This window comes from Dromiciops gliroides, chromosome 3 (genome assembly GCF_019393635.1).
Source record: "Dromiciops gliroides isolate mDroGli1 chromosome 3, mDroGli1.pri, whole genome shotgun sequence".
In the NCBI taxonomy this organism is placed as follows: Eukaryota; Metazoa; Chordata; class Mammalia; order Microbiotheria; family Microbiotheriidae; genus Dromiciops; species Dromiciops gliroides.
Window position 1 is genome coordinate 417,839,895 of NC_057863.1, and position 12,002 is coordinate 417,851,896.

Genomic DNA, 12,002 nt, shown 5'->3' on the forward strand with positions numbered 1-12,002 from the left:
TATCTTCAACAGAGCTATCTGAGTCAGGTAGAGTGGAGATTGCCCTGATGAAGTGGGAGACCTTGACCTTTTTAAGCTAAGGTCTTTCCCAGGTCTCAGTTTGTCTGAGACAACACCCACTCAGTGATTAAGGCTAGGTAAAAAGAGAGGTAAAGAATGGGCTCCTTTACCTAGTCAAAACAAATGAATGAATGAATGAATGAATGAATGAATGAATGAATGAATGAATGAATGAATGAATGAATGAATGAATGAATGAATGAAAAAGGAAAAGAAGGGGTGGCAAGGAAGGAAAGTACCCAGAAGGGAATGATGAACTCCTACAGCCAGGTGGGAAATTATAAGGCATCTGTCCTTAAATAGAGCTTCTGGGAAGAGCTCTCCAATATCTACCCTCCACCCTCTCCAATCAGAGGGAGAGAAGGGGGTATATACAGCAACATCATACATGAGGGAATGATGGTTAAGGAAGGGAATTTGGGTCTGAGAATCATAGGACTGCAAAGAAGAGCCAAATAGAGATGCATGAGTCAAGAAGAAAGAAAAGACTAAAGGAATATAGCCCATAGTTATAAACCTGGTACCCTAGATGTCATCATATCTTTTTCTTTTTTGCTAGTGAAGATGAGACAATAATAATAATAATAATAATAATAATAATAATAATAATAATAATACTCCATCAAAAACCATTTAGAGATTTTGTAACCAGAGGTGTGTCAATACCACATAATTCAAGCACAAAACAGGTCATTACAGTAGTTTGATTGAGATCACTGCTTTGCGGGACCAGTTACTTGCATAAATTAACAGTCAAAAGCCTTGTGATGATGCAAGCATTTAGGTGTTGAATAACAACTCTGGAGACAAAGCACTTTCCCGGAGGTAGGTGGGGTTTGTACCAAGACTTTGTAGATTAGGAAAAAGGCTGAACAAGTTGTGGTATATGATCGTGAGGGAATACTACAATGCTATGAGAAATTATTAGCTCTGTGGTCTTAGAAAAACAGGGAATAATGAAGAGTGAAGTGAGCAGAACCAAGAGAACATTGTATACAGTAACAGCAATATTGTTTTTAAGAATGACTTTGAGGAGCAGCTGGGTGGCACAGTGGATAGAGCACCAGCCCTGGAGTCAGAAGGGCCTGAGTTCAAATCCAACCTCAGACACTTGACACTTATTATACCAACAGAGGGAAAGTAAAATTGTATCCTCCATAACTACATTGCTATCAGGATGCCTGAAGGCATCTGAATCTGAGGTCATACTTTTTGATGGGTTTGGTAGGAACTGCTGTTATCATATGTGCCTCCCCTTTTACAGCTTAGAAACGGCAATATTTTTGGCCTGGTTAACAGTGATATAATTATAACTCTCTTCTAGAACTTGGTTTTCTTTAACAACCCTCCAACAGCTGCTTTGAGTCAGTTGTTAGAAGTGCTGAGCTGGCAATTTTCATCATATGTTGGACGGGGTCTCAACTCAGACCAACTCAGTATGCTGGCTGAGAAACTCACAGGTAAGTGTTTCTTGAGATGGAAGATCCTCATCTGTTTTTGATGATTGGTGGGTTAAAAATCCAGTCTATTCTAGGAGTCTCCTATTTGTGCTATTCCCAGTGAGGTCTAAAAGAAAGCAAGTAACATAGCCTACAGTAAGATGGCAGCTTTAGCTGTAGAAAATATTTGTAATTAAAAAAAAACACCCTACCAGGCAGTTAATTCAGTGTGTGTATGAAGAATACCTTTTGCTCAGAAGTTTTAAAGGTTAGTTGTGAGATTGGCAAAAAAGTGTTACTAGGGGGCAGCTAGGTGGTGCAATGGATAAAGCACTGGCCTTGGATTCAGGAATACCTGAGTTCAAATCTGGCCTCAGATGTTGGACTTAGTAGGTGTGTGACCCTGGGCAAGTCACTTAACCCTCACTGCCCTGCAAAAAAAAAAAAGTGTTACTAGTTTGTATAACTAGTCTGTTATATATAGCTCTGTAGAGAAAGGTAAGAACTTAAGGTAAGCCTCATATATACTGTTAGAGCTAAAACTAAATGGGGACTCCAAGAGCAGATGACATGAAGAAATAAAGCCAAACACAGGAATCCAAATCTATCTGGATTGACAGTATTGAAAGTAGCAAGATGGGGGCAGCTAGATGGCGCAGTGGATAGAGCACCGGCCCTGGAGTCAGGAGGACCTGAGTTCAAATCTGGCCTCAGACACTTAACACTGACTAGCTGTGTGACCCTGGGCAAGTCACTTAACTCCAATTGCCTCACTAAAAAAACAAAATGACAACAAAAAAAGAAAGTAGCAAGATGGAAAAGCCTTTTCAACAAAGAATAATTTTTCATTTTTCTTAACTTTTAACTTAAATTTGCTTTTAGTATTGTAGTGGAAAAGCTCTTTGTAATTCTGAACTGCTGTCAGTACTCTTGTTATTAGAATTCTTTACCCAGAATGCTGGGCTATCATGTCTCTACAAAAGAATGTGGATTTATTTAAAGGAAAAAAGAGTTTGTGGGAACTTATTTCTAAATCTACATTATACATCCATACATACACACACATATGTGTGTATACTTTTGCAATCATTATCCCACCAAAGAACCCCGAAATTAATGAAGTTCTGAAATAAAGGTCATATCAATCAATCAAATGTTTATTAAGTACCCAGCAGGTGCCAAGTACTATACAAGTACAAAGAATAAAACAATCCCTGATAGAAAGGCAGTGTAGCATAGTAGATGGGAAGTATTCTTGGAGTCAAGAAGGCCTAGATTCAAATTCCACATCTGACACATCCTATCTACATAAATATGAGCATTCCACTTAACCTGTTAAATATCTAAGACGAGCTTCAGATGGGTTGCTGAGCATGCCCTCCTACCCCTATGCTGTTGAGGGAGTTTCCAAACCAGGAATATCCCATCGTGATAAAATCACAGGCTCAGAATTTCAAACTTGACTCCTATCCATATGATTAGTAAAACATTAATACAAGTTTACATAAATGGAAACACAATTTACTTCTTGTCATGGCTTTGTTCAGAAAGCTTCCCCCTAATTTATTGGATTAAACTTTATTTTTTTAATCCTAATTTTCAGTGTTCCACCTTGTGCATAGCAATTTATTACTCTGGCATGTGAAAGATGAAATGACTCAGGAAATAAAGGTTCCAGCTTCCAAGCATATCAATTTGTTAAGCAATGTATGCCAACTGCCTAACAAATCGGGACTAGTAACCTTCCTCAGTTTTGGCACTGGACCCCAGATATAGGGGAGACATATTTTTATGCATTAAAAACAATTAGTCGGGAAAAACAAGAACAATTAGTCAGGGCAGCTAGGTGGTGCAGTGGATAGAGCACCAGCCCTGGAGTCAGGAGTTCAAATCCTACCTCAGACACTTAACTGTGTCTTAACTAGCTGTGTGACCCTGGGCAAGTCACTTAACCCCAATTGCCTCACTTAAAAAAAACCAATTAGTCAAATAAAGCCAATTAATTAAGAGAGAACAACCAGCATACAAAATTAGGTGATCTGATTTCATTGGAGGAAAGATCATGGACTTTCTGAGTTGGGAGGGGGAGAACAAACAGGTGCAATGACCTGAAATCAGAAAAGGAAATGTTTCACTCCCCTCATCTATCTGTATTCAATCAAAGGAGGATGGAAACAATCACCGATTGACCAGGATGGGGCTAGTTTTCAGATAAGATATAAGAGTTGCTTAAGATACATAATTGTAAGAAAACTCCTTATATCAATCTTCAGATCTGCCCAGGTTTCTGGTCAGCATCACCTAGGCCCTTGCTATGGGTCTCTAAGCAGCAGGTAGAGGTGGTCCAGCTTCCCAGCCATGCAAGGCTAGATTCAAACAATGCAAAAATTTGATCTCCCAATTCCTACAATTGAATAACAAGTTTTCTTACAAGATTGGACTAGACCCGTAATTTAATAGAAAAGGAAATGACCTAACTCTGGAATTGAGTCACAAGATGGAGTCAGAGTGGTTCATCCATTTCCCAATACCACTTACTGTTCTAATCCCTTCAATTCCCTTATTACTCATGTTTTCTGATATGAACTCTCCGCTACAGCTAAATTATTCTTGGCACTGTTCCCCAGAGAAACCATGGTCATACTCACCTCTGTGCCTTTCCTTAAACTATTTGCCCTACCTGGAGTGCCCTCCTCTCTGCCAATCCAAATCCTATCTATCCTTCAGGATCAAGTTCAAGAAACACCTACTCCATGAAACCTTCCTTGACTCATTAGAATGTAAGCTTCCTCAGGTCAGGGACTGTTTTTCAATTTTTTTCTTTTTTCTTTTTTTCCTTTTTTTTTTTTTTTTTTTGGTGGGGCAATGGAGGTTAAGTGACTTGCCCAGGGTCACACAGCTAGTAAGTGTCAAGTGTCTGAAGCTGAATTTGAACTCAGGCACTCCTGAATCCAGGGCCAGTGCTTTACCCACTGCTCCACCTAACTGCACCTGTTTTTCAATTTTTGTCTTTGTATTCCAGTGTTTAACAGTGTCTTAAATTTAATAGGTACTTAATACATGTTTGTTGATTGAATTACATTGACCACTTGTGACCCATGATGACCTTCTCTTTTTCTGAATTCTAAGGGCACTTAAAGTCTCTCCTACATAATTTAGTATAAGATTATCCTGTTTCATGTTCTCTTTTTCAAATGCATTATTTTTGTCTCCCCTCCCCCAACTAAATAGTGAGCTCCTTGAGGGCTGAAAATCTGTCATATTTCTTGGCATTTACCTAAAGGACAAATTAGGTTCATTACAGGCTATGTCTCTAGGTTTGTTGAAATGAAGTGAAAAACAGGTTTTGGCAGGGGGTGGGGGATCAGAAACATTTCATGAATAATAAAAATCGAATTATTTTCTCTTCTTTAATTTTAGTGCAACAAGCTAGCTACAATGATGGTCAGCTCTCTTGGGCCAAGTTCTGCAAGGTATGGTCAGTAGAAAGAGAAAAGTTACACTACTTCAGGATTGCACAGCAAAAGGGTGGGAGTGGAGGATGGGGACCTGAGTAGGAGAGGGAAGGGGAGAGAGGTTCAGTCAGAAGCTCCTGCTTCTAGGTATGACTCCATCAATTTACTAGTCCATATGGCTAGCTCTAGCAAATCAATTAGCCTAATTGAGCTTCAGATCCTTCACCTGTAAACTGGGAGAATTACATTTGAATTACCCGCCTCGGGGTGTTATAAGGAAAACATCATCATTGCAGCCCCATACCATGACATGAAGTTTGAATAATTTCCTAGATAACCATATATCAAAGAGAAACCCTACAAGTGTCTCTAACTTAACAGGAAATAAAATAGGAACTCTTTACTATTAAATAAAATGTGATGATTTATATTTTACTAATGCTATTTACCAACTGATCATTGTATCTCTTGTCTGTTTTTTAATGAAAATAGGAGCACTTGCCTGGCAAGGCATTTACCTTTTGGGTATGGCTTGAAGCAATCCTGGATTTAATAAAAAAGCACATTCTTCCTCTTTGGATTGATGGGTAAATCATGTGCTATAATCTCTCTGTGAATGTAATTTTTCTGCATGTTATGTTATTTGTTCTTTGACACATGTCTAATTCCATTGAAAAAGCATTCTCAAGGCTCTTAAATTATTTAAATCAAATCTTATTGATATTAATGTTTATCTATATGATTAAGAGAATTTCAGGTGTGAACTCTGTTGAATGTGCTCAAAACCCCATTGAACACTTTGGCCTCATGGATGCAACAGAAGATGTGCCTAGGTAGATGTCATGGTTTTTCATCAGATAAACCCATGAACTCTCCTTTCAGGTATGTAATGGGCTTTGTAAGCAAGGAGAAGGAGCGTGTCTTGCTGAAAGATAAGATGCCAGGAACATTTTTATTGAGATTCAGTGAGAGCAACCTTGGAGGTATTACCTTTACCTGGGTGGACCAGTCAGAAAATGGTATGTTGTGGGTTCCCTCTTCTAGTGTTACCTCCTAGAATATCACTAAAATAGCATCATCGTTAATAACTGGGGATTTAAGAGCAGTGATTGTATATATGTGTGCTTTTGTTGGGGAGGGCAGGTTGTTGTTTCTTTTAAATACCTACAGTGAGTTGGTATATCACCTACTAACTCTTCTGTATTTGGATGGGAAAACATGCCTAAGTGAAAACCCTCCATATGTGCACCATCTGTAAAATGTCTAGTCTACAGGATGTCTAGAGATACCCTATACCCAAAGATGCCCAGATAATATGGATAGAAAGAGCAATAATCAAGGGCAATGCATGCATACAGATAGTGTCTTCACTGACTATTCACCTGCCTTTTTTTTTTCTTCCAGGAGAAGTTAGATTCCATTCTGTAGAGCCCTACAATAAAGGCCGTTTAGCAGCTCTGCCATTTGCTGACATTCTTCGAGACTACAAAGTTATTATGTCTGAAAATGTCCCTGAAAACCCACTGAAGTATTTATATCCTGACATTCCCAAAGATAAAGCATTTGGTAAACACTACAGCTCTCAGCCAAATGAAGGTTAGCTTCTCTTTGTTACTTTTTCTTACAGAATTTGAATGATAATTCATGTCAATGGAAAGAAATAGAAATAGCTTTCATGTTTTGCTTTGATCTTTTTAAGACCGAAGTATGTACCTAAATATTGACTACTGAAAATAAGCGGAGGCAGCTAGGTGTTGCAGTGGATAGAGCACCAGCCCTGGAATCAGGAGGACCTGAGTTCAAATCTGGCCTCAGACACTTGACACTTACTAGCTGTGTGACCCTGGGCAAGTCACTTAATCCCAATTGCCTCACAAAAAAAAAGAAAGAAAGAAAAATAAAATAACCCAATGGCCTCTTCCATAGTCTCTTAGAGCTGGAAGGAACTTTTAAGATCATCTAGACCAGCCTCTTCATTTTATAGATAAGGAAGAAATGGATCCTTTGAATTGTACAAACATTTTTTACATGGCCCAAAGCAATGTGAACAACTACATTGTAAAGCTGAGTCAAAGTCAGCACCAGCAGCTTTTGTTATTAGGGAGTTGCCTACACAGACAGACTAGTGCAGGAATAGCAACTAGCAATGCTTGAACTACAGCCAAACTTGCCTAGAGGGTGTGAGAATGCTTTGCAACAATAGTTCTCAACCTTTTTGGTCTCAGAACTTCTTTAGAATATTGTTAAAAATTACCAAAGACTCCAAAGAGCTGTTGCTTATATGAAATATACACCTATATACACACTATATTTATATATTTATATATATTTATGATGTTAGATGTTAAAATGTTGTAGTATTATTATGAAAATAATTTTGATCGGGGGCAGCTAGATGGCGCAGTGGATAGAGCACGAACCCTGGAGTCAGGAGTACCTGAGTTCAAGTCTGGCCTCAGACACTTAACACTTACTAGCTGTGTGACCCTGGGCAAGTCACTTGGCCCCAATTGCCTCACTTAACAAAACAACAACGAAAATAATTTTGATCTCATGGACCTTGTGAAAGGGTCCTGGGTACACCTAGGGGTCCAGACCACACTTTGAGAATTGCTGATCTAAAAATGCCTGTGACTCATTTTCCTTCTGCGTAAACTTGGGTCTGTCTCACAGGAATTTTTAAGGTGACAAAGTAATGACTATAAAAGTTGTGAAAATATAAACAGAACTACTAGGGCATGCTTATATCTAAGGAAAAAATCCAGGGTTTTTGAGTCATGTTCTATTACGGTTGTTGTGATTCAAAATTACTCTGAGAGCCAAAGTGATGGACTATTAATTGACTGTTCAATTGATGTCTAATGCCTAGCACTACAAATTCACTGTTTTTTCCACTGTACTAATCTAGCCATATGACTTCTTTTAAATTGTGAAGTTCTAAAACTTTAAATTTGCTTCCATTTTTTTCTAACGCTTTCTAATTTTGTCCCCAGTTTCAAGACCCACTGAAAGAGGTGACAAGGGTTACGTTCCCTCTGTATTTATCCCTGTCTCAACAATGTGAGTCATCTTAATCATATGTGAAATATTTACCATTGAATTTGCTAAAAATAAATGTATTCCCTTAGAAGCACCTGAGGATGGAACTATAATAACTATAATTGAGGAGAAAACATTTTAAACACACTGTCTCCTTTCAATGCAATGCCTAAAGCTAAGACTTGGGGTAGAGGAGGTCAAGCCAAGGCTTCATCCCTACATAGTTTTTGTTGATTTTTAATTCTCAAAGAGGACCAAATCTACATCATTATTAGGGACACCAAGTTACCATGTTATATGTCATGTATTGACATTTAATTTCCATGCCCTAATGTAAGTCTAGAGACAGCTTGGTATGCTGGGTAGAGAGCCACCCTTGAGGCCAGGAAGACTTGGGTTCAAGCCTCTGAGATATACTTGTTATAAAGTAGTCACTTGAGCATTGGAAATGGGAGTTTCCTCACCTGGGAGTTCCCTATTCAAATGAATAAAAAACCTTACCCTAATGACAAGTGATGCATTGGGTATCTCAGTGCTAAACATAAATAGAACCTACCAGACAACCCTTCAGAATCAGGTTCATGACCCAGGAAATTACAGTAAACATTTAATTCCCAAATTTTCTCTTATTTTTTTCCCCCTCTAAGCCGAAGTGATTCTACTGAGCCACGCTCTCCATCAGACCTCCTTCCCATGTCTCCAAGTGTATATGCAGTGCTGAGAGAACACCTGAGCCCCACAGTCATTGAAACTGCTGTATGTTGTCAATTTCTCACTTCTGATCAATTCCATTTCAAATGCAGTAGAATGTGTAGAAGGAGGGGATTGAAGCTTAAACCTTTGAACAAATTCATATGCATGGTATGAGATATTCACCCGGGGTATGCTAGTGCCATCGCCTACCAGAGCCAATTGCTGGATTTTCAGTGTGAGCATTTACACTCTGGAAATGAACAAATGTTACAAATCAGGGCTTCATTTATTGTTTTGTTGATTAACTGTACATAAGAAAATGATGGGGGAAATGTGAATAAATGTAGATTAAAGTAAAAAGTGTTTTGTGCATACACTTTTTCAGGACAGGCAATTTTAAAATATTTACCAGCACACCGCTGGATGTGACTAATTCAAAATCAGTTTCAGTATCAAAAGCAGAAACCTCTATTTCATTTTATGTTGGTGATTTGAAGTCTTTATCTTGATGGCCACCAGAGGGCGATATGTTCATTTCTACCACTCCAGTTTAGTGCCTGGCCCATCCATCGGACAAAGCACTCAAGCAGTAAAAGTCAAGTATTTCTAAATCAAGATAGAGTCTCCATTAAAAAATCAACAGGAATTCTGGGGGTAGAGTTGGGGTTTTGTTTTGTTTTGTTTTGTTGCACTTGCATTTGTGATCTAGGTCCTTAGATTCAATACACAAAGGCCACAATGTGACAGATGAACAAACAGCAGCCAGGAGCCTGAATACCATTTCCTTAACTCCAAATTAACAAATTAATGGATCTACAGCATTTATGAAACACCTATTCTGTGCCACATGATAGAGATACAGATACAAAAAAAATGAAACAGTCCCTAACCTAATAGAACAAGTCTCCAACTGCTATTTTCTCCCGTCATCCTAGTTCTCCTAAGATCACCAAACCCTAACGTACCTCATCAGGACACATCTCTCTTAGACAAGATATTTCATAGCAGCTGAAGTTAGAAATTTACAATATTTGTTTCTTCAACATAGGTCACAGCCATAAAAATCTAAGAGAGACCTTGATTATGCCTGCTTTTATCTCTGTTCTCAAGCCTTACTATGGATGATAGATCCTTTTGGGGACCATTTCCTGGAAGGGAAAGTCCACACTGTTTGGGCCTCAGTTTACTCATATGCAAAATGAGGAAATTGGACTAAGGTCCATTTTCAGGGGTCCCTCTGAGCTCTAAATATATGATCGTATGATTCTTAAAAATCTTAATTGAGTGTTAATTTTTCTGCAAGCATAAGTTCCTCTTTTTTTAAAAAAAATCATTTTCATCATTAGTGTGTACAGAGAATGCAAAAAACAGATTTAATATGGGGGGAAAAAAAACCTCTTTTTACTTCCCAAATAAACATTTTAAATATTGTCCTGAAATTTCACAGGACTAAAACTTCATATAAGCAAAATGTTCTCCACCATGAAAATGCTCTCAGTAAATAGAGCACAGAACCTGTTATCAAGAATCCATCTCTGTTTAAGTTGGAGGAACCCAGGATTTGTCTCTGCTGAGACCTTGTGTCAATCCTGTTGAAGTCATTGTAGTTTTATCTGCTGAAATTTCCACCTATATTCTCTTATTCTTCCCTCTATGGATAAGGGTAACAACTGGTTAACATACTCTTTATGAGGGTGGCATGTACTCAAAATTACTATGACAACTTTGTTAAAGTTAAATGACCCCCCCTTGGGGGCAGCTAGATGGCGCAGTGGATAAAGCACCAACCCTGGATTCAGGAGGACCTGAGTTCAAATCCGACCTGAGACACTCAACATTTACTAGCTGTGTGACCTTGGGCAAATCACTTAACCCTCATTGCCCAGCAAAAAAAAAAAAAAAGTTAAATGACCCCCAATTCCTTTTGTTAATTAAGTTTCTAGAGAAAGTTAATGTTTAAAAGAAGGGCTTTATTTATTGGCTTCATGAAATGATTTGAAAATTATGATTCTTCTCTCTAATGACTTTCTCAAAATTAACAATTTTCATTTTCCTTTTCTAGATGAGCTCTCCATGTTCTGCTGACTGATGAAATATTCTTTGGTGCCTAAAAGAACTGGGAAATTTTTGAAAAGTACTATTTTCTAAAATGCATCTACATACATTTTTCAATAGGAACCAAATAGCAAGTTTACAGTTCCATAAATAAAGGTTTTCTGGAAGGCTGACACACAGAGCTCCTCTCACCAATATGGCCCCCAATTTGGGAGCAGCACACTTGAAATTTTGAAAAAAACAAACTTCAGCAAATGAGATGAGACAATTTTAAGAAACCAGGGTGTTAACACTGTAAGCTGTTCTCAGTGTTGTTCTGTATACTATCCACTTATTTCTGCTTCTTATTTCTTTCATCAACCAATCAGCAAGCATTTCTTGAGTGCCCACCAGTGCTAGGCACTGGGAAGAAAAGGGTGAAAGTGAGACAAACCTTGTCCTCAAAGAGCTTATATTACCTACTTTCTAGCACACCTGCTGGCCCAGGTGTGTCTATGTCTGTTTGGGCTATTCCCCATTCTCCACCCTATGGGAACTTTACATGTTAGGATTTTCTTTCTGGAAATTTATCTTTGTCATGGCTTCAGGACTTCAGATAAGGGACAGTTCTTCAATGGCCTATTCTCATGCTTGTACTAAATCAGGTTACAGTTTTTACTTGTTGTTAGAACAATTCCTACAACTACTATTTGTAGGATAGGATAAATACAGGTTATAGTTCAATCCCTGGTCTAGGATAAATTTTTATTTTGTTTAGTCTCAGATAGTCAATGTAGTTGTACTTTTAATCCCAGAGTAAAGAGCCATTTGCCAAAGGGGGCTTTCCAAGCTCCAGAAGTCCTCTACACAAGATCTAATGGATATTTTATTGAAAGGGACTTTTCTGCTCACCCCAGGAGCACACTTAATGAATCAACTTGGAATGTGGTGGGAGAGGCATTTTGCTCATGCTTTTTCCAACCCTGTCATGATCTTTGGTTCTAAAAAGGTCTCAATACAGGGGTAGTGATCAGCATCACTCATTCCATTTGTTTGTAAGGGCTTGAGAGAAAAAAAAAACCATGAAAATGAAGTTCACATTTTAAAGATTTATCATATTCTCACCTTTTACCCCCATCACAATTCAATACAGCTATTTCTTCATTTATTTTTTTACTTGTAGAATCCATGGAAAAATATATTAATCCATTTTTTGGTAATTATTCAGTCGGAATTCTATGTAGGTATTCTGGGGGATGAGGCATAATTTCTCTAGGAATTC

General features: G+C 38.2%; 1 protein-coding gene across 1 annotated transcript in view; it reads left to right on the forward strand.

The window, feature by feature from the left end:
• Positions 1-11,998, forward strand: part of STAT4 (signal transducer and activator of transcription 4) — a 155,828-nt gene extending 143,830 nt beyond the window's left edge. The window contains exons 16-23 of the mRNA XM_043994671.1: positions 1,385-1,520; positions 4,920-4,972; positions 5,447-5,541; positions 5,837-5,973; positions 6,359-6,550; positions 7,948-8,014; positions 8,641-8,749; positions 10,749-11,998. Coding sequence (XP_043850606.1) covers positions 1,385-1,520; positions 4,920-4,972; positions 5,447-5,541; positions 5,837-5,973; positions 6,359-6,550; positions 7,948-8,014; positions 8,641-8,749; positions 10,749-10,775 — 816 coding nt within the window. The 3' untranslated portion in view covers positions 10,776-11,998. The remainder of the gene's footprint in view (positions 1-1,384; positions 1,521-4,919; positions 4,973-5,446; positions 5,542-5,836; positions 5,974-6,358; positions 6,551-7,947; positions 8,015-8,640; positions 8,750-10,748) is intronic.
• The last annotated feature ends 4 nt before the right edge of the window (positions 11,999-12,002 follow it).